Source organism: Cordyceps militaris (assembly GCF_000225605.1).
Source record: "Cordyceps militaris CM01 unplaced genomic scaffold CCM_S00002, whole genome shotgun sequence".
Lineage (NCBI taxonomy): Eukaryota > Fungi > Ascomycota > Sordariomycetes > Hypocreales > Cordycipitaceae > Cordyceps > Cordyceps militaris.
Genome location: NW_006271970.1, coordinates 4,418,337 through 4,444,580, shown reverse-complemented (window position 1 = coordinate 4,444,580; position 26,244 = coordinate 4,418,337). Strand labels below are relative to the sequence as shown.

Here is a 26,244-nt window from a genome sequence, read left to right as displayed (position 1 = left end):
ACGTTGAAGAGCACCGGCTGCTGCTCGGAGCCCGCCGGGTGGTGGAAGACGGGCTTGGTGCGCGCGTCGCGCACCGGCGTGGCCGCGGCCCACGGCACGCCCGCGATGTGCTGCGCGATCACGAGGCGCTTGAGCAGCGCCGAGCCCAGCGCCAGCTTGGCGTCGCGTACGTGGTAGTAGCGGAGAACGGCGTCGCGCTCACTGTCGAGGAGCAGGTCCATGGCGCGAGCGGCCTGAACGAGATGTCAGCTTTACCATGGCATGCACCGATGCTAAGGGGGGGAGAAACAGCTTACAACGAGCTCCAACTCGGCCGTCTTGGAGGCTTCTAGCCATAGCTTCCGCGTGTCGAGCACCCACTGTACGACGGTCACCATTTTGTTCTGATATAGGAAGCTTTCGCGACAGGCCAGTGCTCTGTGAAGCTCGGCTGACAGCTGCGCGAGTTGAGGCTCTCGACCAGTTGTCAGGCTCAGCGCAGAACTAGTAGCCTTGTGCGCAGGGTGGCTGTTATAAGCTACAGGGTGGCAAAGCACCGTGCAATGATATACCACTGAAGAAGGCCCGAGTCGAAAGAGAAGAACAATAATTACGCGCTGGGTACAGATGTAAGATTCGGCTTACGGCCAGAGCTGTCTGAGTGTATTTGTAGGCGGGGCTTCGCTGCACAGTGTCATTCTCACACCCCCACCTTGTATGTAGGTATCTGAGCAATGGCAATGACTTGGAGGCAGTTTCAGCTGGTTTCCTTGGGGAAATATCATTTCGACTTTTTTTCTCATCTACGATAGGCACTTTTTTCTCTTCTGGCTCATAGTTTCTCTCGGAATACTCTTTTTCTTGGTACATTGCCCCACAAGGACTTGGAACCCTACATACATCAAGGTTCAGGAGGGAAAGCTTAGACACAGGTATAGAACAGTCGTTTGCGCCAAATAAAAAAAAAGCTTTTTCGGAATACCGGTTTCATCTGTCGAACGCTCTTGGTTCGAAAGTAGGTCGAGTCTGATTCACACGGTTATCGCGCCGAGGATACAAGTAGATGCTGTACTGTCCCAAAGTGTATTGTCTATGGTATATACATGATGAATCTATGCTTCCACATCATCCGGGGGCGCCTCCAGAGAGAACAAGAAGATGTGGTGATTCTTCACCTTCTTACCTTCACTAATAGGCTTCTCATCTCCCTTTTCTTGAGCCTTGCTATTAGTCCCCTTCGAATTGGGGCCCTGATCCTTTTTTTTTGTCGTATCTACGACTCCGTTCTCCAGCTTGCCGATGGCCTTGACCAGGTTTCCATCCGAGTCCAAGTCCACGACGACATCCATGGTATCTAGGCTGCCGTCTTCCGTATACTTCCACAGGCTCTTTAACTCTCCACGGAAAATGGCTGTGATGTAAGTAGCACCGAGCACACTTGGTACAAGATACAATAGCGCTGGCTGGCCACGCTTAAACACTAGAAGCATCGCCAACGTAGCAAGCATACCAAGCAGGTAGCCAACCATGGACGCATAAAAGTAGGTCTTGTTGAAATTGCTCGCAGCCACCGAAAGCGGTACCTCCTTTGGCGCACACAAGTACATGAACTGGCGCGTCCAGAACCAATCTCCCCAGTTGCCCTTGACCTCCATGTAGGGGGGCTTGATCTCGCAATGCTTCGTCTTGATGCGCGTCACTAGCTCGCCAGAAGCGGCATCCTTCTCCACGATTTGCAAGGCTGTGGGCTCGTATTTGACCAAACGCTTGTAGTGCAGCCACAGATCCGCACGGAGAGTCCACGCAATGAACATGCCAGGGATGACAATGTCGCCGAGACCGAGGATACTTTGACGCTGGGCAGTCTTGAATTGCAACTTGATTGGGACTTCGAGAGTCGTTGCCACTGTGACCATGTATGGGGTATAAAACACCATCAAGATGTCGTAGAAGAAGAGCCCCGAGAGCACCAGCGACCCGATGAGCAAGTCTGTGGGCGACAAGACGAGAAATGAGCAGTAGCACATTCCATAGCCCAGAATGTTGGACAGAAACGGCGACGTGGTGTTGAAGTACAAGATGGCTGTCGCGGCTGCTAGTGGCAGAGCTGCCATCGTTGCAAACTTGATGTGCGCCTTTTCATCTCCCACGCCCTGCAAAAAGAATCGCAGCAGCCATTCTCTCTTAAATGTGCCTCGCATGTTCCAAGCCACATGTTGCAGCTTTGCCGTCGGTGCAAGCCAGCCAAGGATGCCCGGCAAGGGGTTGCCGGCCAGCGGGGGCTCACCGGCGCTCACGTTGCCCACATTGTCGCATCGCACAACGGCCATGGCCCTCTGATCCGCCACGCGCAAGCGGCCATCCAGACCACGCCAATACTTTGGAAACACAAACGCCGCGACTAGGTCCACACCGTGCGCATATAGGGTGACGAGGCTTGCCACTGATACAATGGACATGTACCAGCGCAGAATCGTGCTGATGATGGCCGGGTCGTTGAGCCACTGGATGAGGTAGTACAGACCCACGAGCACGAAGCCGGCCATGACGGGAAACAAGATGGCGTCGGACATCTCCAGGCCCTGAGCCAGGTTGTCCTCCTCCTCCGTCTTGCGCCGTGCCTTCTTGTCCCGGGGCGGGGCGGCAGACGGCGGCCGCCGCAGGGCCGCGTGGGCGCCGATATAGATGATACCCGCCGCACTCAGGACGAGCTTGGCTTCCAGAAGCAAGAAGTCCATGTCCTGCAGGGTTGCGAGCCACGTCTCGGGCTGCGCCATGGCCTTGTGAGTGGTCGAGTTGAGGCCATCTAGGACCCCCCCATTGGGGTCCATGATAGGCGAGTTGGTCGCCATGACCCTTGACCGTCTTGTCGAAAAGAGCGATTGCGTGTCTCTGAGATTTCGACAGCTGCGAGACGAAAAATTGATAAGGTAAACGGTGTTTGCAGTTCAACGTGTTGTGTGAAACCTGTTAGATACGTGGTCTTTAAAAGCTGTGATGACTAAGGAAGGATCCAGGCATTCACCTGCCAATTGGTCTGCAACACGCAATGAGAGATTCTCGACGGAAGTTACAAAATTATATCTCATCCTGTAGTAGAAATTTCTTTCTCTCAATTTCGATACGAGTGTTACCCGTAAATGTTTTACTATGGCTTAACCTGGCGGCGCGATTTATTAGCAATTTAACATCTCCGGTCACCGGCGATCGGAGGCGCAAGAGGCGGACTGGCGCGTATTGACCCAGACAGTCCGCATTACCGCTTCAGAAGATATTTTCAGTAGGAAGAAGTGGCTGGTAAAAACCGAATGATCAGTCGTAAATGATCAATTTTTCTTGTGTTAGCTAACTACTTAGTTACCAGCAATAACATATTCCCGCAGCATTTTCTGCCAGCCAATTGGTAATTGCACAGCAACTTCCACCCGGTGCATCCGACCCGCTAAAAGCCCCTCTACAGCTCCCACCTTGCCACCCAAACCCCTCCAAAGCACTGCACAATTCCCCACCAGAGACCCTGTAGCACCATTACAGTGCTCGAGTCGAGTGCAACCTCCACCCCACTGTCGTGTAGCTTCTGCCACCGGCTTTGGCATTATCTCATAAGCAACTCCGTCATCAGTCCCAACCTTTTTATCCTTCCTCTCCCGTCTCCATCCATTTTGCCTCTTCCCTCTTCCCATCACAATCTTTCAACGACACCTTTCTCTTCATTCTTCGATACCCAAAACCAGAACTCCCAAAATGTCCAACTCTCTTGAGCAGCTCAAGGCCACCGGCACTGTAAGTACTCGACCTTTGCCCCAATCTACCCCGCCATCATCGATGCCCCTCGTTGCCACAGAGCTTCACGCCTCAACGGCAGTAATGGTTTCCGTTGAGAATGACATGACATTTCCCTCAAGATTAGACGGCGAGATACTCTTAAGCAACATCTTCTCGAATTGTTTCCTACCTTGCCTTAATGCGATACCTAACCACATCCTCCAACCTGATTTTGAAACCGCTGACCCTGCTTTCTTAGGTTGTCGTCTGTGACTCTGGTAAATTCCCGCAGATTCCGACAGTCACAATTCGAATCCTAATAACTAACTACTCTCTTTTCTAGGCGACTTTTCCAGTTAGTGACCCCCTCCTGTCCTCTCCATTCTCCCGGCGGCCGATTTGAGACATTATAACCCCTCGTCTCGACACCGTGCCTCCCCGCCTTCGAACATCTCAACAGATGCTGACCGCTCGCAGCCATTGACAAGTACAAGCCCCAGGATGCTACCACCAACCCTTCGCTCATCCTAGCCGCTGCCAAGAAGCCCGAATATGCCAAGCTGATTGACGACGCCGTTGCCTACGCGAAGAAGCAGGGCGGCGATGTCGACGCCCAGGTCGAGAATGCCCTTGACCGTCTCCTGGTCGAGTTTGGCCAGAAGATCCTCGAAATCATTCCCGGCCGTGTCTCTACCGAAGTTGACGCCAAACTGTCTTTTGACACCAAGGGCTCCGTCGACAAGGCTCTCCATATCATCGACGTAAGTTGCTTTCCTTCATCGCTTCAACTACGCCTAGCTAACCATCAAAACCAGCTCTACAAGCAGCAGGGCATCTCCAAGGACCGTGTCCTGATCAAGATTGCCTCTACCTGGGAGGGTATCAAGGCGGCTGAGATCCTCCAGCGCGACCACCAGATTAACTGCAACCTGACTCTCTTGTTTTCTCTTCCTCAGGCCATCGCGGCCGCTGAGGCCAAAGCTTTCCTCATCTCTCCTTTTGTCGGCCGTATCCTCGACTGGTACAAGGCCTCTACCAAGCAGGAGTACACCAAGGAGACCGACCCTGGTGTGACCTCCGTCAAGGCCATCTTTGACTACTACAAGAAGTTTGCCTACAAGACCATCGTTATGGGTGCCTCTTTCCGCAACACTGGCGAGATCACTGAGCTTGCCGGCTGCGACTACCTGACCATCTCCGTATGTGTTCCTCTCCAATCCTATACTGCATTTGCTAACGTTCACCAGCCTGGTCTGCTTGAGGAGCTCCTTAACAGCTCCAATGCCGTCCCCAAGAAGCTCGATGCCGCTGCCGCCTCTGCCAAGAACATTGAGCGCAAGACCTTTATTAACGACGAGCCGACGTTTCGCTTCGCCTTCAACGAGGAGCAGATGGCCGTCGAGAAGCTCCGTGAAGGTATCAGCAAGTTTGCTGCCGACGCTGAGACCCTCAAGAAGACCCTCAAGGACAAGATCTCTGCTTAGGTGGAGTAAAAAAATGGCGAGCGCATTTGCGCGGCGCCCTGCGCTCCTACGAGCTAGACTGTATATGCGATGCTTTATTTGGGCAATGATTATGTACCGGGAATAACCACAAAACAATAATAACATGAATGACCAAACTGTTGCGCACTTGTTTGAATCGAATTATTTCTCCGGTGTGGGCTAGTATTATGTGTTTTTGTAGGTAGGAAAGTAAACGTACAAAGCCGCGTGCGAGAAAAATCAAGGCCACCTACCAATGAGCGAGCCTGCGACGGCTGTGATTCACAGGAGAATTTCGACGAAATGTATAAAGGTATTAGCTTTCATCTTTGGAACTGGTGAAATTCATCTTCGAAGGTTGTCACAAAGCCTATATTGTGTATGTGGTGTGATAGGGCCGGCAATAAGCGAGCGATACTGCTATTATTGGCCTGCAATCAACGGTGACAGCCACGGACTACGATGAGCAAAATTTCAGCTTACGAAGCTTTTAGTTTTAATACTATACATGCTGCGAGCTCGTGAACAAGTGAAAAGTCTCTGAAATCGGCGTACCGTGATAGTTCGTGGTGTTTGGCACCAGGTGTTGAAGCGGACATTGTAAGCCGTCGCTGCAGTAAGACGCAGCATGTCCAGCAATTATCGTATACTGTTGTTTTGGTCAGCTCAATAGTACGTTGGGTCTCGAATATAATCAAACTTGGATTTCTTTGATTTCTCCGAAGAACCCATCATTTGTCAAGTATTGGTCGATGTTCGCGGCAGGGCGGCCATTGAAGTTGTGCCCCACAGTGACAACATTTGCAGCTCGATATTTCGCATCCGGCGACGAACAACCTCACTCACCCATACACTCTCACATCCACAAGAGCCAAGTCTCATCATGACGACAAACGTACTACTGGAGACCACAATGGTATGTTCTCGCCTCTTTTCTCTCTCGATCCCCATCCCCCACCCGAAGCCGAACCGCTTCTCTCATCTAACCAACGGGCAGGGCTCCATCACGCTCGAGCTCTACACCGAGCACGCGCCCAAGACGTGCGCCAACTTTGCCACGCTCGCCCGGCGGGGCTACTACGACCGCACCGTCTTCCACCGCATCATCCCCAACTTCATGTTGCAGGGCGGCGACCCGACCGGGACCGGCCGCGGCGGGTCGTCCATCTACGGGGACAAGTTCGCCGACGAGATCGGCCCGGGGCTCAAGCACACGGGGGCCGGCATCCTCAGCATGGCCAACGCGGGGCCCGACACCAACGGGTCGCAGTTCTTCGTCACGCTCGCGCCCGCGCCATGGCTCGACGGCAAGCACACCATCTTTGGGCGCGTCACGCGCGGCATGGCCACGGTCAGGCGCATGGGCCTCGTGCCGACGGGGGCGGAGGACCGGCCGTTGGAGGATGTGAGGATCGTGACGGCCAGGGTGGTGGAGGGTTCGGAAGAGCCAGTGTAAATAAATGTGTAGAAAAAAAAATCAATAAAATAAAGCAGGGGAGACGGCCCAAGGGTCATCCATATATTGAAGCTCGGGTTACAGCTCGATGCTAAAAGCACAACACCAAAGGACGGACTACGCCTTCCGTCTACGAATTAACACTTTTCATCAAGCAACGCTTCACGAAAGACGCAAGAGAGAAATGACATGAATCAAAAAGACCCATTCTACTCCAATTGACTGTATACATTTCTGGATCCGCCTTATAGATTTCCGTCCATCCATGCACCGACAACCAAACAAAAAAAAGTCCCCTTTTTCAGAGAGCAGCTCACTGCAGCTCAGAAGAGCAAAAAAAGATAGTAAAAGCAAAAGAAGAAGAAATCAACAAAACGCCATATTCTCCGATAAAACGCCACCAGGCCCGCATGTGCGGAAATGCTAAGAATGTGTGTGTGTGTGTGTCTTCCTTTTGTACTCGGTTCCCGTTCAACCTCAACCTTTTTCCTCTCCTCTCTCCCTGCCAGTTCCAGTAAAACGAAAGGGGTAGCGACAGCGGAACAGTTCAAAACTCAAAGCGCAGGAGAAAACAGACAAAAAAGGTCGAGGAAAAGCCAACATAGCCAAAAACAAAAGCTAACAAAAAGAGGTAATGGGGTAGTGAAACAGTAGAGGGAGCAAGCCTGTCCCGGATGCAAGAAAACGTGTATGATGGGGGGAAGAAGAAAAGTCCCCTAGAGAGAGACAAGATAGGCTCGACGAGGCACTCGCGAATAGTCGCGGGGTTGGTGTGCACGATTAAGCAGCAATAGTTATCCAAGTGGTAGTGTTAATACAAATTCGAGGCAAGGGCAAGAGCCCATGGCACAGAGGACCGACATATCACCATGACTAGTCCTTTCACCTCGGCGTAGCCATGAACTGCGTAGTGGTGCATAATTATCGGCCAGGCGGCGAGGACATTGCATCCGAGGACTCTGACCTCATGTCAATGTCCCTGCCGTTGCGGGACAGCGGGGAGCTCGTGGGTTTCTGGACTTTGACCTTTTTTAGAGGACTCGTGTGTTTATTCAGCGCCTTTGTCGGGGTCTTGTCGTGCGCCGAGTCGCTTTCATCGAACTTGTGCTCCTGTTTAAGATGCGAGGAGACGCGAGCTTTATCCGGCTTCATGTTGGGTTTCGTCTTGAGTATGACCTTTTTGGTAACGCCAGCTGCCGCGGCGGTCACCGACTTGACCTTCTTCTTCTTGGGGCTCGCGTCGGAATCATCGTCGTCGTCATCGTCGTCTTCGCTGATTGCGACGTCGCGTTTCCTAGGGCTCGAGGCGCGCGATCCCGGCCCCGGCGTCGCCTTTTGTGACGAGGGTGGTGTGCTGTCGTGTTGGGAGCCGTTACCATTCATCTTTTGCGCGGCGGCACGGCTAGCGTTGCGACCGCTGTTGCCGATGCAGGAGCCCATGTGGTTGTTGAGACGGGTGACGAGGATGCAGCGCTTGCACTTGCTGCAGGTGGCCGAAGGAAAGGACAGCACGTTGGCGGGCTTATCAGCCGGGTCGGGCTTCTCCATGTCCTTCTTCTTCTTGCCGCGACCGGGCCCTGGGGCGACCCAGGACTGGCCGTAAATGTCACAACCGGGCTTGTCAATGTAGGGGTGGCGCTTGCAGTAGATGATGGTGGGATCGGGTTTGACGGCGCCTTTGCCGTCAGTGGGCGCGAGCAGACGCGGAAGATGGCACTTGGGGCAGAGGATGTCGGGCGTGGTCTGGAGCGGGTTGCCTTTGAGGGTGACCCGGCCGTCCTCGTAGATTGCGGCGTCGGTCTCGACGCGGCCGTCGGGTTTCGAATCGGGGGTCGAGCTCTCGGAGGCGTCCGAGGCCATCTTCTCGACACGGATGGCGGCGGATGTGGCCTTGGCCTGCTTCTCCTCGCGATGGACCTTGGTGAGGATGTCGGAGATGACATTGTGTAATATGTCGTCGAGGACGGAATGTGCCTAGAAGAGGGGAAAGAGCAAAGGGCAATTGGTTAGCAAGCGTACGGAAAGGCGAATCCAGGGGGGAGTGAGGCGCAATTCGTGGTAGGCAGCCGTCAGCGGCGCGCGAACAGCTCGCCCATGACGGCGGAGGACAGGCGAGGACAAGCCAGACCAGGGTAAGGGGAGAGAGAGAGGGGATGGCTGTTACTGCGGGCAGAGGGAAATCATACCAGTTTCTCCATGCTGCCGGCTTCGTCGCGAGCCTTGATGAGTCCAGCCCGGCCGGACGGGCTATTCATGATGGGCAGGCGTTGCGATGAAGCGATTCGGGAAACCAAAAGCCCAGGCCACAAATTTAGGGATGGGCTGGGTTTCGAGGGGCGGCAGCAGCAGCAGCAGCAGGCCCGTGGCTGGCTGGGCACCTGGGCTGGCGGCGGCGGCGGCAACGGCGCGGCGGGATGACAGCACCACTCGCTCTCGCTCTCTCTGATTCGGCAGCTGGGAGGTATTAACTAAGGAGAGAAGAAAATGGTCAGGGGGGATAAGAGCGGATGTAAGCCGCAGATCGAATCACGGAAAGCAACTTTCCAGAAAATAAAGGGTTTGTTTGAGATTGGAGAGGAAAAAAAGGATGCGGCGACCCAAGTGAATCGACTTAGTTAGGGGTGTGGATTTTGGGTTGCCAGATGTCGGGTGCAGGAGGGTAACTAACTACCTGTAGATTTTAGGCGGTCCGGGGATCGATCCAGCCTTTTTCTCGGGGACATATATTACTGCCAGGTGGATGGCGGACAATGTACCTACATACAAAGCAGGCGCGACAGCAGCAAATAAACTGGAAACAAGCGCAATCAACTCTCTGTAACGGTAGGTAGGCAGTTATCCAGTACACGTTCAAATGCTCCATCATCCGCGCCATTCGTACCGCTAATCGACGATAATGAGGGCATGGTTAGGTCGGTAATAGTACTTGTCCTTTGACCTTAACCGTACATACTTCGCCATCACATACTTCGCCATCACCACCAACTGGTAGGTTGTTGCTCCCCTCTGGCTGACACGACACTGTGGCACTCGGCCTCAGCCTCAATGTCAAACCAATGAAATAAACCACGCGATTCAGTACACCTGCTCGTGTGACGGGCCAGCAAGTCATTACAAATATCCATTTGCCACCAAATTACCTCCGAAACACGACAGCTATTGCTCTCAAGTACATACTTACATATACACACATCATCACAAGATCCAACCGTCCACCACATTCCCCCTCCTTTGTTACACTACTGCACTCAGACTAGTTACCATACGCAGAGGAGACAAAAGCACACGCGGAGACTGACCATCTGGCTCCTCCCATCATTCGCAGATCGAAAGCCACGATCCCGCATGCGCAAATCGCCCATGACGTTTTCCACTTTCGACCCTACATCCTACTCTAACGAGCAGGGGCTAGCGAATAAGCGAATATAAAGCCCGCATGGGAGCGAGCGAACCGCAGGACCAAGAAGAGAAATGCTGCAGGCGGCGCCTGTCCTATTCCTTTTTAGGAACCGTCTGTCATCAGCAGTTTTGTATCTGCGATTCGGCAATCGTTTTGCCCGGCCGACCGTTGTTGATGATCAAAGACAATGAACGGCTCAGCCCCTGATAGCTACTAGTTGGCAGGCCCCGTGGCGCCATCCCGCCCGCAGCCCAATTGCAACGGGAACTATTGTAACCCTTGTCGACTGGCCAGCAGCCATTCAACCATACCATTGTACCATATTCATGGTTTGTCTCTCTGCAGGCAAACAAGCTCGCCCAATAATTTGTAATACAGATATCGATGACCAGTGCTTGTCTATGTAGGTTCGTGTACGTGTCTACTCCGTAGTTCGTTCCAAATGCCGTCCTACCAATGCCGCCCGCCAACCCACTGGTAAATCAAGCAACAAGCCTGATTATCAAGACTCTACTTCATGGTGAATGAACTGAGTCTCGTGTCGCCGGCCTATTCGCTGCCCTGTCCAAACTCTATCGTCCTTACCCCAGTCCATTTAGCAATGCACCGCCAAAGCTAAATCACCTCCACCCTCTCACCCACACCAAGCCGTCGACAACCCTCCTCTCTCCTTTTCACATCCCAACATTCTTTTTCCGCAGATACACACCCTTCACTCCAGCCATGTCACTTCCATCCTCAAAGCTCGGCACCGCGCCTCACCAGCAATCCATACGCTCCTTTTTCCAACCTCCGAAGCCACCCACCTACGCCCCTCCTCCCTCCTCCACCACGACCACCCCTCCACAACCACCAACGCTGCCGCCAGCTCCCTTATCACTGCCGGTGCCGCTCCCGTCAACCTCGGCCACGAACCCTTCCTTGCCGCCCAACGCCACCATCCGCGCCGTCGAACCCGCCGATATTACCGCCCTGCGGCGCCTCAACGCCCTCCTCCTCCCCGTCGCCTTCCCCGACAGCTTCTATGCCGCCGTCCTCGACCCTACGCTGTCGCACCGCCACTCGCGTGTCATCACATGGGCCGGCGACGGCAACGGCCTCCCCGAGGAGCCCAAGATTGTCGGCGCCGTCGTTTGCATTCCCGAACCACCGCCTGGCACCTCCCCCGAGCACAACCTCTACATTCGCAGCCTCGGTATCCTCGCGCCGTACCGCGGCATGGGCCTCGCTGGCGCTGCCCTCGACGACATACTCGCGCACACCTCGTCCGCGTTGACGATCCGCAGCGTCACCGCGCACGTGTGGACCGAGAATGACGTCGGGCTCGCGTGGTACCAGCGGCGCGGCTTCGAGCGCTGCGGCGACCCCATCCACGGCTACTACCGCCGTCTACGGCCCGACTCGGCCATACTCGTCTCGCGGCCCGTCCGCGCTGGCGCTGTTCTCCGCGCCGTGCACGCCCGGGACGCAATGGCGGACGCGACAATCAAAGCGCCGGCGGCCGTGAACCGCCCTCCCACCACGTCGGCCAATCTCAACAGCGACGCACGCCCGCCGCCCCCGCGAGGTGGCTCATACCAGAACCAGCGCTCCGAGATGGAATGGAACGACCTGCCCGTCGACATGATGGGTCTGCCGCCCCCACCGCGGCGGAACCTTGCGGGTGGGAGCGAACCTGGATCGGGGGCGGTGTCGGGGGCGAGCTCGCGGAGCAGTTCCAGCGCGGCGCAGAGGAAGAAGCGCGACCGATCTTACCCATCGGCCGCCTTTGGTACGTAGCTAAGGAGTGGCCACAGCGAGAGAGATGGGTTTGTCGAGGCGACTGGCGCAGTGGGGGAACAGCATCAAAATAGCATTAGGGGGAGTGTCTTTAAAAGCAAAAAGTCCCAGGGTTCACTGGGCACAGTCATACAAAAGATGAACATATAGAATTATATAGACGGCTTGCATCTACTTTGCATTTGCGAGGCTGAACAGCTAATCACAGAATCACAAAAGACAAGTACAACCGAGATGGTGAATAATCAAGATGAAATAAGGTGTCGCTCTGTTAGATATACAAGTATAAACTGTCTTGAAAGCATATTGAGACGCCGTTAACCAAACTCCAGTAAAAAAAGAGACCGCCTAATGACGCCTCCAGTACCACAACGCCGCAACACCAATGGCTGCGGCGGCGCCAATGGCAAGCACAGCATTGTTCGACAGGGGCGACTCCTCGACTGTATTGCGTTAGTGTTGGAATAGTGTCCAGGTCAAGAATAACATACTGTGTTGGGGAAGACGGTCAAGGCCGCGCTTGATATCGGTACGCAAGTCGGCCAGGAAATCGCCAGGCTGCTCGCGGCTAGCAGCAACCAACGCAATTAAAGCAGCGCCAACACCGCTTCCATCCTTGGCAATACCGATGCGAATCTTATCAGCGCCCTTAGGGCCGATGCTGTCCGTCACTCGGAGAGCTTCGTAAATCATGTCGCGGAAGAAGGGGTAGTGCTCAACAAGACTACCATCCACACCGATATCGATAAGCTCGCACTCAGAATCCTCAAGTTTGCCGGACTGGATGGCAATAGCACCAATGGCGACAGCAGAAAGTCGAGCGGCGCGGCGCGCGACTGCGTTGGAGATGGCCTTGAACGCCTGCGCGTCCTCGAGCGAGGCAGAGTACACGCCCAAAGTATTTTCCAACTCCTGTCGCAGGGTGGAAAGCTCAGGGGTGTTGTCGCTGGCGGCGACCGACATGACAGCACTGTCCAAGCCCCACTGCTTGAAGAGCAGAGACTTGGGGTCAATGCTGGTGGTGGTGACGCGATCGTTGAAGCTGGAGTTGGTGTCCTGGAAAAGGCCGGTAGATTTATTTTCAAGCATGTCTACGATAGCCAATCGCACAATCTCACCGAGAAACATGCCAGAGATGCGCTTCTCAAACATTTGGAAGCCTTTGTTCACACTATCCTGGTCAAGCTTCTTGTCCCAAGGTGTGACGGGAAGAACGTTGAGCTGGTTGTCGAACGAGCCCCATTCGGTGTTGACAACCATTTCACCAGTAGAAGTGTCGTATTCGCCGGTAATGGGCTTCTTGATCTTGGAAGTCTTTTCCATGTACGCACCATTGGTACCGGTGCCAAAAATAGCGCCGAGAATCGATTGGTGTTTGCCGACTGAGGTATAGGAGCGGGCCATGAGGGTTCCGACAGTGTCGTTGACGAGCGCAGCGACCTTGACGGGGAGTCGCAGTCTGTCAATCTCGTCTTGGAGCAGAGCGCAAACATCCTTGCCAATGGCATCAGGAATATCGAAGCCCTTGGTCCATCGGATAAGCTTACCCTTATTGATTCCAAGCTGCTGGACAGGGAAGCTAAAGGTGAAGCCAAGGCGGAAAATGTGTTCGTCGCGGTAGCCCAGGGGAGTGCTGGCCGTGTGGCGTCGGCGGACGTGGCTTTCGAAGTGATCGGCGTGGTGTTCGCGAAGGAAGAGCTCGATCTGCTTAGCAAGGAAAGCAAAGAGCTCCTTGGCTGTCTTGGCAACCATGAGTTCCTTGGGGATGGCAACCTTGTTGTAGGTCAGGTTGAAGGTGGTGTCACCATTGAGCATGATGGAGCAGACGCGGAAGTTGGTGCCACCGAGGTCGACGGCAAGATAGAGCCCCTAGAACGAGTAAGTTTGATGCAGCATAAATGCATGGAGTGATTGAGTAACCTTTTCAGTGCCATTGGGGACGGCAGTGACGTAGGTCGGGATCTGGCTAACGCTGGTGCCATCCTGCTCGAGACCAGTGTCTAGAGGGAGATTGGTTAGCCATTGCGCTGAACAGCGGCGGGTGGTGTTGGTCCAAGGCCGTGGGAAGCATACTCATCTGCTGAATGAATTCGGCGACATGGATGTTGATGTCTGCGTCGGAGAATTCAAACTGCGACACGACCTTTTTGGTTTCTTCTTGCAGGCCCATGTTGAGGGGCCACGAGGCAGGCTGTATAGTGGGAAATGGAGCTGGATTCTGGCAGACTGGCTCGAGGGCCAGGGTTGTAGAGGCAAAGAATGGTCTTAAGAAGAAGCCGTGAGGAGAAAAGGGGGATGAATGGGCAAAATGAAAGTAAGAGAGGAGAAACTTGGCGTCGTGAATAAAAATAAGAAAGAATTGGGCGAGCTTGTTGAGTCGTTAGCGGCAGAAGCTGGATGGAGAGGGTGGGCGAGGTGTGGGTGGGTGGGCATGAATTAGGTCAGTGGCGACGACAGTGGGCAGAGGTGGCCACTGGGCCAGCCATGAGGCGATTCTGGGGAGTTTTGGGGGATGCGGGGAGCTCCAGGGTTGGTGGCGGGAGGCTTTTTGGGGAGTTTGGGAGTTGCTTCTGGTGGTCTTGGTGACAGCTTGGGGACTTGCAGGCAGAGCACTGTAATAATGAGTCTCACGACAGGGGACGGCAGCCAGCAGCTCTTGGCGACGGGAGAGGTACACCACTGTAGAGCGCCAGCCAGGCCACTGGAGGCGGAAAATGGGTTCGTCGCGGTAACTAGCGGGAGACCAAAACGAAAGGGCAGGATGGAAGGAAAAGCAACTCACGGCAAATATCACCAAAAACCCAACCACAGACAAGAGAGTTCCCACTGCCGCCCGCTTCGCTGGTCCCTTGGGTGCGTCATTCTGCCTCCAGCCAGCGCGCCACAAGGCGCTAGCCTCTATTGTAGACGCCGTCGTGGTGATGTGATGGCTGGCGGGGGTGCCAGCGCAGCAGCGCTGTTCTCGCTCGGGTAATGCACAGGTACTAGTTAGACTGCGCACTAAATGTGCACCAATGCTGCCGCCGGTGCTGGCAGAGTTCCTCCCGGCGTTCTAGGTAGACTCTGGAGTAGACTTTGAATTTCACCGAACCGGCCGGACCGGGGGGGGGGCGCCAAATTGCGGAGAGCCCGCCCCAACAACCAGTCAAACGAAAACGGTTGCTGGTATCAAATGGCGCACGCGGAATGTAATAATAACAAGTGAGGCGAAAAAAACTGCTTGGTGGTATAAAAATGCCGGGCCGGGATTGTTTTGGCGGGTAATATTTGGGCCTGGTATGGGGAACGGGCCGAAAGATGCGCAGGACAATGTTGGATTGTCGTCGTTGGCTTGACGAGACTCGGGCTTGCTGCGTTGAACACCAATGAGTTTGACTCGAGGGCCTTGATATAGGCCTGGGCTGGTCTCGGAAGCGGCGCGTGTCGTTGCCTTGAGCTCATTGACCCAACCGAATCCTAGACTCGCTCCTGCGTTTGTATCGTGCACAGTGTGCTCAGCGGCTTCAATCGTGATGACTATTAAAAGACACAAAGACGGTGTCTTTTGAGCGTTCAAGGTTGACCAGTGTGTGTTTGTCCTTTTTTTTTTGGCTGGCGCCGGCTCTCGACGGCACTAATCATCAATTCCCTTTATTACCTGCCTGGCAGGGGCGTCTCACCTCCACTTGCAAAACCATCAACGTGTTATCAGGCATTGCATCAGTAGATTGTCCCGTCGCACGTAATGCCTTATTCGCCGATGAGCTCGTTGTAAGTTTCGATCGAGGCTGTAGAAAACAATGTCGCCCATAGAAATATCATGGCACCGTTTAAAGCACTGTCAACGTCGTTGTTTCCTTTGTCTGGGGGGAGAAATGGTAACTAGACCCCGCAAATCATCAGAGATTACGGATACATGAATAACTACGGATTGTTAGCCCGAGTTCACAGTTTGCCGCATGAGCCAACTTTGTGACGACTGATCGACCATTGGTTGCTCGTCGACCTTGTTTTATTGGTGCCGAAGGGTTAATGCAAAAAGAGGAAGAAAATCAGATCTGGTCGTTCGTTGACTTGCTACCCTCGCAATCAACGCGTCAACAGATATGAGGGCTCTAATTGAGAGTTACTATCACTGCTCGAGGTGGAAGTCGGACCGAGTCTGGAGAACAAGGAATGACACCAGACAGATGGATACGAAGAGGGGCGTGCGTATTATATCGCCAATGCAACAAGTCGTCGACTAGTTACCAAGGGAGCGAAAAGACTCAACACATGCCTTACTAATTAGTTATACACTTACTCGTGACGATTCTCCTCTCTTCAACCACTCAAGAATTCTCGCACTGTGAAAGCACTGCTCCACATCACGTGAGTAAGCCCAGAGGGCAAAAGTGCCCTGCATTATAGGTAAAGATGCCTAGTTAGCCCACAATGAGAAACGAGGCTGAGCTGGACAGACGCTATTCATGTCGACTCTGTGATTTTTGGATTCGTTGGATCGCTCATGTCAAGGATGTGGCGGCCGGCACAGCCCCGGGATCTGGGGAGTTGCTATTTATGAAACGGGTCAAGCGTGGCACAGCTCGCCAAACAGACATGGTGGAATACACACATGTTCATATCCAGTCTTGTTCGCAAGCCTGGGTCGTGAGTGTCAACGCCGCTCTCGCTAGCTGCAACTTTGAGGCCACATGTGGCTGGTTGTGCGCCAACCCCCGCTTCACGTTCGCAATGTGCCGTGTTGCCAATCGAAGTTGGGCTGAGGCGCCCAGCAGAAGAGAGATCACTTCGCTAGTTCCTGTTCGGTCCTTGGTAGCACCAAAACAAAAATTCAAGCGTGACAGGAGCAGCAGGAGAATGTCGCAGATGCCACCTCGACGGCCGCAGGAGCCGACGGCGATGAGACGGTATTGGCGAGGCGGGTGTTTTGACGAGATGTGTCGAGGAAAACGGGCTCGCAGCTATTGAGACAACATTACATCAGCCGACGCAGATGCTTCTGCACTGTGATATCTATTGGCTCTCTGCAGGATTGGGAGGCAGCTCGTGTTGGTGGCTGATAGGGTGGCGTCAGCGGGCTGGAATCCGTGTAGTGGCCCACGGCGCAAAAGCAGCGAGGCTGGCCGGTTGAAAACGTGGAGAGTGAAGCAGATAAAAATAAACTTGACGTGAGTGACGACGGCGGCTAACTAGAGTTTAAAGCAGAAGGATAACGACACGTTAGAGAGGAAAGAAAAAGTCGTTGCAAGCTGCCCGCATGTGCCCGCATAAATAGGTCCCAGTCGGGGCGTGGGAGGGAGGCCTTGAAGAAGCCCCGTGGCTGGCGAATGGGCATATTGCGCAGTGCCTCAGCCCCCCCTCTCGTATCTGCTGCTGGCTGGGCGAACCTCTGCTCTGCCACAGTTGTTAGTTACTTGCCTTGGTTCGGACGGCTCAGTTGGTGCCTCGACGCCTCGCGGCTTGGGATTGGGCTTTAATTTTCACGAGTTCTGATACAGGTTACACTAGCTGTGATTTGGAGAAAAAGAAACCAACGTGATTCCGAATCCCATTTTCTTTCCTCTTTTAACTTCAAGCCTGGTTTAGAATCCCACCGCCATAAATCAAGCACGACTCTCCCCGTCTCATCCCTCTCCTCGGCTGCTAGCCTCACGAGCTGCGCCTTGCCAGCCCACTCTGGTTCGCACGCCCACGCCCACGCCCACGCTCACGCCCAGGTTGCGTCCAGCCTGACACCTCGATTTGTTACTGCTGCTTGCTGCTGCTGCAAAGTGCGTTGTTGCTCCTGCCAAACCAAACGTCCCAAGTTCCCCTCCTTCAGCCTTTGGGTACCTCCAACCCGCCCGCTCGCTCCCAAACCAGCCCCTCGGCCCGCCTTCTGCGTGCTGCTAACACTACCACGGCACAACCTTATCCGCTTACCAGCTCACGGCTTTTCCTCTCCTCCCACACACCCCCGTCCAGCTCGTAGCTTTTTTTTCTTTACCTCCCCTCCCACACCTCGTCCCTCTCTTTCTCTTCTTCTTTCCTTTCTTCTTCCTCTTGGCTTCTTCCTTATGAGCTCGATCAACTCTCGCCTGAAAAACTTCGGGTTCGGAAAGCGCAAATCCACCGCCAGCATCCAGACCGTCGACGGCGTCCCCCCCAGCCATACTGGTACCCCTCCTCCCGGCCAAATACCTCAGAGCAACCTCGCCGGCCTCGCTCCCCTCACCTCGTCCACGTCAACCACATCGCTTCCAATGAATCACCCCGGGGCTGGCAATCGCCCGCCCAGCTATACTGCCAACTACCCTCAAAATCCTGCTGCTCAGCCTCTTGGCCGCACCAGTCCCCTCACCAACCAAGGTCCCAACCGCACCCCGCCCTCGCAGATGGTTGGCGGCCCTCCCCCCATCAACACCGGCGCGCCTGTCGGATATCCTCCCAATATGGCTCAAGGCATGGGTGGCGGCCCTCCAATGGGCCATGGTGGTCCTCCCCAGGGATATCCCCCGCCCGCTGGCTATCCTCCTGGCCCGCCTCCTCAGCCTTCGGGTCCCATGGCCCAACAGCAATTTGGCCAAAACCGCGCCGAAGTCGAGGGCTCCAGCCAAAGCAAAGCGCAGCTCATTGTCGGTATCGATTTCGTAAGTTTACGACCCATCTATCCCACCCTCGCGATTCTGCTAGATTTTACGCCAGTCCAGCCTCAACTAATCAGTTGACAGGGTACAACATTTTCCGGTGTCGCATTCGCCTTTGCCACCAACAACGAAGCCAAGGAGGATATCATTACCGAATGGCCCGGTGCCGGCTCTTACACAAAGCAAAAGGTTCGTAGCCGAGATCCTACAGGCCTGCAGCCTCGCTGACACCACCTATCAGATTCCCACCGTTCTCTACTACGACCAGTACCAAAAGGTTGTTGGTTGGGGTCCCGATATAGCAGATGCCCTTGCCCCGACCGGCTACCCCAAACCCGGCGTGCAAAAGGTCGAGTGGTTTAAGCTGCAACTAATGCTGAGCGGCAACACCTACATCGACCCCATAAACCTGCCTCCTCTGCCCCCGGGCAAATCCGAGATCGATGTCGCCGCCGATTACCTCTTCAAGCTGCGCCAGGCCATGCGCGCTGCTCTGCAAAAGGCCCTTGGTGAAGTCTTCAACCGCGAAGAACGCAACATCCGTTACTATTTGACTGTCCCTGCCATTTGGAACGATGCCGGCAAGGCCGCTACTCGTGCTGCCGCCATTCAGGCTGGGTTTCTGCGTGATGAAAATGACAACCGCCTTACTCTGGTATCTGAACCCGAAGCCGCTGCTCTTTTCTGCTCCAAGACGGGTCTTCTCAACCTCAGGGTGCACGATGCTGTCCTCATTGTTGATTGCGGTGGCGGTACTGTCGATTTGATCGCCTACGAAGTCGAGGAGGAGAACCCTTTCACTGTTGCCGAGTGCACAGCCGGCTCTGGCGACTCTTGCGGCTCCACGGCCTTGAACCGCAATTTTAGTAACATTTTGCGCACCAAGATTCGCAAGATGAAGCTTCCCGAGGGCTCCAAGACCGCCGGACGAGTCTACGCCAAGTGCATCATGGACTTTGAGAACAGAATCAAAGCCGACTTCAGAAACAACGGTCAGAAGTGGGCCGTTGATGTCGGTATTGAGGCGGAATTCCCCGAGGCCGGTATTGAGGAAGGTTACATGACCTTTACCAACGAGGAGATTCTGCAGTGCTTCGAGCCAGTCGTCAACCGTATTCTCGAACTTGTCCGTAACCAGATTATCGCCATCCAGGCCCAAAACAGAACACTCCAGAACATCTTGGTTGTTGGTGGCTTCGGTGCCTCTGAATATCTCTTCCAGCAGATCAAGCTCCATGTTCCTCCCCAGTTTCAGTCCAAGGTTGTCCGTCCCATGGACTCGGTCGCCGCCATTGTTAAGGGTGCCGTTACTGCTGGTATCAGCGAGCGCATCATCACTCACCGTATCGCCCGTCGCCACTACCTCATGGGTACACTTCAACCCTTCAAGGAGGGATATCACCCTGAGGCGTATCGTGTGCCCTCCCTCGACGGCAAGGACCGCTGCAAGTTCACCCGACAGATTTTTGTTCAAAGAGGTCAAAAGGTCAAGAATGGCGAGACGGTCAAGGTCTCCTTCTTCAGACAAGTTGCTCCTGGCGCCACCCTCATGTACGAGGATGTTCTATACGCTTGCGACGATGATGTCTGCCCCGAATATACCAAGGATCCTCGTAAGTTACACGACGAACATGCTCTGAATCACTGCTAACAGTTAGCAGGCATCAAGGAAGTTGTCACCCTCACATCTGACTTGTCACGCAAGAACCTCGAAAAAGACTTTGAGCGCATGGACACGCCACAAGGAACCTTTTACCGTGTCTACTTTGATATCTACCTGACGCTCGATGGCTCTGAGTTTAGCACCGAGCTGGTGTGCCAGGGCGAGGTTATGGGCCGCTGCCGTGCTCGCTTCAGATAGAGGGCCAGTCACGCGGAGAAGGGTCTCTGGAGCTGCGAGAGGCATAAAAAAACTACGGAGAGCATTGATACCTAACAGCGCCTGAATTATATAGCAGAGGGAGAACTGAATGTACTTGCGAGAATGTGTCGGGGCTGCATATAAGCGCACTACAGCTGCTGGCTTGTTTATGCGCGAGATAATTGCATGTTGCACGCCTTGGTGGGTTTGACAGGAGCTGCAACCATGGAGGGGCTTTTTATATTATTTCATGAATGGTGATGATGTTTGGTTCATCTTTATTTTCTATAGACAATGACTATTTTGGCTTACACTTGACGAGAAACGCGAACTCGAACTGGATGGGCCGACTCTGTCAATGGTAGCGGCTATCCTCGCTTCCTTCCACATAGTGGGCAACCGAGATGGTCTATGCCACGCTCCGATCCTGCCTTTCCGGCAGCTACAGTACCATTTGGTGTTTGATACTGATTTTATGCCTGATGCCATCAACCTATTCCTATTCAACCTCGCCGCATTTGAATCCATCGAATCACGACCTGCGTTTCTCCTCGTTGCGAAAATTATCCATCATCCACAGCGCGCTCTGATACCTCGTTCTTTTGATTAGTCTTACAATTACTACTAGATACATCCTTATCACGAACTGCAGCCCTGAGCAGAAAGACTGGCCTCAGCTACAGCTACACCTGCTACTCCTTTGGACGTCTACTAGAACTGAAAGCCGTCCGCAAGGCACAGTGTCGCCCATACACATCACAAGGATATCGCGCAGCGCCAAAGCAGGCTACTCCAGTAACCCCTCGATATGCGCAAGTGATGGAGACAAACTCGCCACGGTTGAAGCCATGCTAGGAGCGCTTTTGCCTCGCCAGCGGCCAGACATGACTGGCATCTCTCGCCGGCGTGATTGTTTTGCAAGCACGCCGAACCGCCTTCTCCTTGGATTTGGAATCATACTATCTCTTCTTCAGTGCATCAGCGCCAGCACAAACCACTCTTTCCTTGAAAACTGGCAGGCTGTATTTATTGAGCAAACTTCGCCACGCGATACTGTCAAACGAGGCTCACTTGGAGCCGGCGACGACAAGGTTCCATTGGTCATTACCAACAGATGTGACATGACGATATGGCCTGGAACGGCCACACAAGGCGGACTGGGGCCAGGTACGGGCGGCTTCGAGCTACAGCCAGGCGAAAGCAAGAACTTGGCCGTGGGCTCCAACTGGCAGGGAAGAATTTGGGGACGCACCAACTGCACCGTCAATGGTGAATCTTGCGCTTGTCAGACGGGAGACTGTTTTGCCAAGCTTGACTGCCAGTTCAGTGTAAGTCGAATCACCCATAGTCAGTGCCTCGAACCACGTTAACAAGGGCAGAGCGCTGTTCCAGCAACTCTTGTAGAGTTTAACCTTGCAGGTGGCGTGAATGGAATGCAGACGTTTTATGATATTTCACTGGTTGACGGCTACAATCTTCCCGTCGGCATCGAGCATATTCCGTCTGAGAACACATCTTTCGTTCCACCGAACCTGACCAACTCGGCGTGTGTCGCAACAGCGGGTTGGTTGTATGATGTAGCACAACCAGCCACCTATTCCTCCAACGAAACCTTTCCTATACCCTTGGAGAAGAACGAGACAAACGATATGCTGTCCAAGTGGTGTCCCTGGCGCAACTTGGCCTTTCCACCGCAAAAGCCCAGCGACGGCATCTACCCCTACCCAGACGACAACATTCAGAGGCCCTCATTTTCGCCATGCAAGAGTGCTTGCGCCACGACAGGGAGTGACAGTGACTGTTGCATTGGCAAGTACCACGACCCAACTCTTTGCAAGCCGTCCATATACAGCAAAAATGTCAAGGCTGTGTGCCCTGACGCGTACAGCTTTGCTTTTGATGATCGCAGTTCAACGTTTATCGTGCCAAAGGGTGGTGGTTGGAGGATTGTCTGGTGTCCAGCTGGACGATCGACTGATATTCTAAACCAGCTGGCGGCACAGATGTACGAGCTCGCGAGCGGCGGTAAGCTGTCAGAGCTGTCAATGAGAAGGCTGGGTAACGTTTCATTTGTGAACTCTCGCAAGCAATCCATAAACGAAGAATCCGCCGGTAAGAGAGTGTACTACCCACTGGTGCTTCTTCTGGCTGCCACGGGGCTTGTCTTGGTTATGACCTAGGTCTATAGCATAAATACCTAACTGTATGCTTGACTATGAATGTGCAGAGTATCAATGTGCAGGATAATGTATATGACCTCATCTACACGCTATTAAATGTAAAGGTTGAATCATGATTCGTGTCCATGTGTTTCTTGCCCATGGCCTGCTTTGTATTTACATACCCAATCCTTGTACTTTTCTCTTCTCTTCGCTTTGCTACCGACGGGAACGCTCCCGTTTTCTCCTCTCCCACTCTGCACGCTCCTCATCGTCACTCCCACTAAACTCTGCATCCTCATCCATGTCGTCCCCCACTGGCAGCCCCGGCGGTGCTTGTCCCGGTAACGGCGGTGCCTGCCCTGGCGGCGGCGGCGGCGGCGGCGGCATCGCACCCGCCGGTCCTGAGCCCTTTGCATCAAGCTGCACAAAATCCCCCGCATTCTGCGACGCATACTGATGTCTCTCCATCAGCGCCCGCAGCTCCGCGTTCCTCGGATCGACGAGCTGTCCGGGGGTCAGCCCGCCCTTGTTGCGCAGGCGCGGGTTCGCGCCCGCCTCGAGCATCATGCCGACAAGCGCGGCGCCAAAGGTACGCTGCGCGGGCGGTTCGGCGTTGAGCCAGCGGACGGCGACGTGCAGCGGGGTGTCGCCTTCCATGCGGTTGACGGGGTCGCATTCAAAATCGGGCTGGTCGAGGAGGAGGTCAATGATTTCGTCTGTTCGTGGTCTTGGTTAGCAAGCCGGCGAGGGTGGCGGGAGATTGGGGGGGGGGGAGGGAAGGGCGCACAGTGGCCGTGGGAGGCGGCTTCGTGGTATAGGTGGTTGCCCATGACGGTCGTCGTCTGGTTGAGGAGGGCGGTGATTTCGGCGTCGGGGCGGCCGGCAAGGACGTCGGTCAGGAGATCGGTGTTGTTGCGCCGGCAGGCCTCGATGAGGAGCTCCTGAGGCGAAGCGCCCTGTCCGTGAAGAAAGAATATTAGTCACGCGATTCCAAGATCGGCCCAGCCTTTCCGCGATAGGTGGTCGCAAACAGCTCACCTCGTGCTCGTCGTTTGCCATCGCAGGTGAGGGTTACTCGTCAGACCCTTTTTCTCTCTGGGAGAAAAAAAAAACGGATTTGCGTTTTGGTGTAGGGGTCCTGCTGTGCTCGAATTTGTAGTAAACACTCGGCCAATGTGAAGCCGGCCAGCGACCCGGGCAGATGGGCAAAGGCAGGGCGGTTAATCAAGCTGGGCTGTGCGTTTTGTTGTTGCGGTGACGTTTGACGCTAGGTAAGTCGATGTCCGCCATGGGCTGCCTGCCCCTCGTTCTGTGGCGCAGGCAGCGGGGCGTGCCGGTGGTTGTCGTACCGTTAGATGGGCCGCCTGAAAGTTGGCGCGCCTGCAAAGGTTATTAAAACAAGGGAGCGGCTCTATTCAGTACGAATTCCAGATCAGAGAAATGTCGATCCGCGTCGACTCATCGGCAGGGATCAGTGAGCTGTAGAGCTCCTCCAAGTGTGGCGAATGAGCGACCACCGGTCAGGACTGTGACCTGAAACTAGAATGACGTCGCGTAAAACGGCGAGGGCCTGACATTTTATGTAAACTCTTTCTGCACCTAATGTCAGGGCATATTTATGCTTGTCTTTAATTCACTAGTTACCTATTATTATACACTGTCCTTTCTAAGCTTCCGTTGTCGCTGAAATGTTGTAAGCTTGCCGGCAAGGCCAGCCAACAGGTGCTGAACATGACATGAGCGACCTACGAAATGGAATCTCGACATATTTACCTTGTTCGTACAAATGCGGTATCATTTCAAATACATTAATATTATTTTTGAAGATCGACCTTGTCTTCACAATCGATTGCTTGCCTGTTGCGCAAACTACCTACCTAGCTGTATGTAATTCGTACGTGTGCCCGCCATTGCGTGAGTGGGGCGCATTCCGAATCGTCGCCAACCACCCCACCAGCATCTTGAAATTTCAAGACGCAACTTCTCTCGCCGCCAGCCTTGCGCAAACGCACCCACGAACCGAATACGCTGCGAATACAGCACTGCGGTGCGGTCAATTCTTCTACAGATTCGACGATCCCATATCCTATTATCTCGCCTTCTTCCCCCGTACCGAACCACAATCCGCAGCAGCGCGAACGTCGTTGCCGCCACCGCACACGTCGCAGTCATGCTTCTCTGTAAGAAACTCCCTTCCCCCCTTCGCACATTCTCCAGAAAGGCCTCCTCCCAATATTTGCGCCCGTCTAACACCTCTTTCCCGCCAAGTCTGCCCTCACTGCGCCAACATCCTCACCGTCTCCCGCACGAACCAGGGCACGAATCGCCTCGAGTGTCGCACGTGCCCGTTTGAGCACACCATCACCGAGCCCGTCTTCTCGCGGCGCGTCTACGAGCGCAAGGAAAAGGAGGACGTCTTTGGCGGGCCCGGCGCCTGGGACAATGCCCAAAAGGCGCGCGTCCAGTGTCCGACCGAGGCCTGCGACGGCCACGAGGCCGCCTTTTACCAGGTCCAGATTCGCAGTGCCGACGAGCCCATGACGAGCTTCTACAAGTGCATGGTTTGCGGGCATCGGTGGAGAGAGAACTAGAGACGGACGCGGGCGGAGCGACCTGGAAAGAGCGTTTTTTTTTTTCACCCTGGATTTGGTACTGGTATTTGTTGGGGATTGGGATGCATTGATTGGCGTTATATAGCAACATTCGCATACAATTTGCGCAACATTCAAGCTCTTTTCTTCCTATTGCCTTTTATACAAGATTCTTCAAATATGTTATACAATTATCATTAAACAACGGCATAGTTGCCATCCTCGTACTTTTGTTCCCGGACAGCTCCCCCATTAGGCTCCCTCCCGGTGCCACTGCACCGCGCTGCGCATGCCTTCCTCGACCAGTCGCTGCACCAGGTCCGGGCTCATGATGTCCTGCCGGAAGCGCTCCTGCTGGAGCAGCTCCAGATGGCGCAGCGTCGGCCCCGGATACGTCAGGTACTTGAGGTACGGCGGGCGGTTCCAGTACTGCAAGTACGCCAGGTACGCGACAAACGCCGGTTGTGTCAGGAGCTTCTGCGCCGCGAGGTGGTTGAGGTAGAACGGGTTCGCGAGTGACTGGACGAACTGCGGATTAAAGCATGTCAGCCTTTTCCTTGCGCAGGGTACAAGGGAGGAGGGGAGGAGGGCGGCGGTACCTCGAGCTCAATCTCGAATCGCGAGTAGCCGCCGTAGCGCGGCTCGTCGTCGGGCGCGGGCGGCGGCGACGACGACGACGTCATGTGCATGCCGTTGGACTCGGTCGCCATGCTCGATTCGAAGGGCGGGGCAGAGGTCGACGCGCGAATGCGGCGGCTCGTTGCGCGTGTTGGTGGGAGGTTTTGGTTTGACGAGGCAGAGCGCAGCGTCTCGACGCTAGAAAGGCCCCGCCGTGTGATGTTGAATTCGAAGTGCACCGGCGCTAGAACTACGTACGCCCTTTGAAGCTGAAAGCATTTCGAACAAGTACAGATTCAGAGGTGAAATAATAATACCGTAGCTTGTTGTTAGTAAAGTGTACACAATCTATGTAAATCATGCTGCGTTGCTTATACTTATGAGGAGTGGTTTGTACGCTTAAGAATTTGCCATTATTATCCATGGTCAACGCTTTGCTTTGTTTTTCTGCCTCTCGCGGATAGGATTGAACTGAATTGGACATACAGGTCATGTGAATCATCCACAGCCTCCTTGTATGTAGCTGTGAACTACCAGTACC

At 54.3% G+C, this 26,244-nt stretch overlaps 11 protein-coding genes across 11 annotated transcripts; 6 read left to right on the top strand and 5 right to left on the bottom strand.

Annotated features, from left to right (window-relative positions):
• Window positions 1–1,091: 1,091 nt before the first annotated feature.
• On the bottom strand, window positions 1,092–2,756 carry CCM_03325 (intramembrane protease 2; the record flags this gene model as incomplete). Its single annotated transcript, XM_006668476.1, has 1 exon — window positions 1,092–2,756. One exon carries the CDS (start codon window positions 2,754–2,756, stop codon window positions 1,092–1,094), a length of 1,665 nt encoding a protein of 554 aa, XP_006668539.1.
• Window positions 2,757–3,723: 967 nt separating this feature from the next.
• CCM_03324 (transaldolase) lies at window positions 3,724–5,228 on the top strand (the record flags this gene model as incomplete). Its single annotated transcript, XM_006668475.1, has 6 exons — window positions 3,724–3,762; window positions 4,004–4,022; window positions 4,088–4,099; window positions 4,222–4,505; window positions 4,560–4,943; window positions 4,992–5,228. The coding sequence occupies 6 exons, from the start codon at window positions 3,724–3,726 to the stop codon at window positions 5,226–5,228; spliced, it is 975 nt and encodes a 324-aa protein (XP_006668538.1).
• Window positions 5,229–6,141: 913 nt separating this feature from the next.
• Window positions 6,142–6,684, top strand: CCM_03323 (peptidyl prolyl cis-trans isomerase (CypC), putative; the record flags this gene model as incomplete). The annotated part of the gene is made up of 1 exon (XM_006668474.1): window positions 6,142–6,684. The coding sequence occupies one exon, from the start codon at window positions 6,142–6,144 to the stop codon at window positions 6,682–6,684; it is 543 nt and encodes a 180-aa protein (XP_006668537.1).
• A 921-nt stretch (window positions 6,685–7,605) lies between these two features.
• On the bottom strand, window positions 7,606–9,590 carry CCM_03322 (transcriptional activator (PtaC), putative; the record flags this gene model as incomplete). Its single annotated transcript, XM_006668473.1, is given in 5 exon segments — window positions 7,606–8,658; window positions 8,704–8,841; window positions 8,871–8,931; window positions 8,951–9,152; window positions 9,566–9,590. The coding sequence occupies 5 exon segments, from the start codon at window positions 9,588–9,590 to the stop codon at window positions 7,606–7,608; spliced, it is 1,479 nt and encodes a 492-aa protein (XP_006668536.1).
• A 1,217-nt stretch (window positions 9,591–10,807) lies between these two features.
• Window positions 10,808–11,863, top strand: CCM_03321 (GNAT family acetyltransferase, putative; the record flags this gene model as incomplete). The annotated part of the gene is made up of 1 exon (XM_006668472.1): window positions 10,808–11,863. The coding sequence occupies one exon, from the start codon at window positions 10,808–10,810 to the stop codon at window positions 11,861–11,863; it is 1,056 nt and encodes a 351-aa protein (XP_006668535.1).
• Window positions 11,864–12,211: 348 nt separating this feature from the next.
• Window positions 12,212–14,033, bottom strand: CCM_03320 (glucokinase; the record flags this gene model as incomplete). Its single annotated transcript, XM_006668471.1, has 4 exons — window positions 12,212–12,306; window positions 12,355–13,732; window positions 13,784–13,863; window positions 13,937–14,033. 4 exons carry the CDS (start codon window positions 14,031–14,033, stop codon window positions 12,212–12,214), a joined length of 1,650 nt encoding a protein of 549 aa, XP_006668534.1.
• A 3,868-nt stretch (window positions 14,034–17,901) lies between these two features.
• CCM_03319 (Heat shock protein Hsp70) lies at window positions 17,902–20,332 on the top strand (the record flags this gene model as incomplete). The annotated part of the gene is made up of 4 exons (XM_006668470.1): window positions 17,902–18,474; window positions 18,556–18,660; window positions 18,713–20,084; window positions 20,133–20,332. 4 exons carry the CDS (start codon window positions 17,902–17,904, stop codon window positions 20,330–20,332), a joined length of 2,250 nt encoding a protein of 749 aa, XP_006668533.1.
• A 1,121-nt stretch (window positions 20,333–21,453) lies between these two features.
• CCM_03318 (thaumatin family protein) lies at window positions 21,454–22,512 on the top strand (the record flags this gene model as incomplete). The annotated part of the gene is made up of 2 exons (XM_006668469.1): window positions 21,454–21,660; window positions 21,712–22,512. 2 exons carry the CDS (start codon window positions 21,454–21,456, stop codon window positions 22,510–22,512), a joined length of 1,008 nt encoding a protein of 335 aa, XP_006668532.1.
• A 198-nt stretch (window positions 22,513–22,710) lies between these two features.
• CCM_03317 (ankyrin repeat domain containing protein) lies at window positions 22,711–23,553 on the bottom strand (the record flags this gene model as incomplete). The annotated part of the gene is made up of 3 exons (XM_006668468.1): window positions 22,711–23,210; window positions 23,282–23,450; window positions 23,533–23,553. 3 exons carry the CDS (start codon window positions 23,551–23,553, stop codon window positions 22,711–22,713), a joined length of 690 nt encoding a protein of 229 aa, XP_006668531.1.
• Window positions 23,554–24,664: 1,111 nt separating this feature from the next.
• Window positions 24,665–25,085, top strand: CCM_03316 (DNA-directed RNA polymerases III 12.5 kDa polypeptide; the record flags this gene model as incomplete). The annotated part of the gene is made up of 2 exons (XM_006668467.1): window positions 24,665–24,674; window positions 24,763–25,085. The coding sequence occupies 2 exons, from the start codon at window positions 24,665–24,667 to the stop codon at window positions 25,083–25,085; spliced, it is 333 nt and encodes a 110-aa protein (XP_006668530.1).
• A 252-nt stretch (window positions 25,086–25,337) lies between these two features.
• Window positions 25,338–25,795, bottom strand: CCM_03315 (mediator of RNA polymerase II transcription subunit 31; the record flags this gene model as incomplete). The annotated part of the gene is made up of 2 exons (XM_006668466.1): window positions 25,338–25,613; window positions 25,685–25,795. 2 exons carry the CDS (start codon window positions 25,793–25,795, stop codon window positions 25,338–25,340), a joined length of 387 nt encoding a protein of 128 aa, XP_006668529.1.
• Window positions 25,796–26,244: the final 449 nt, after the last annotated feature.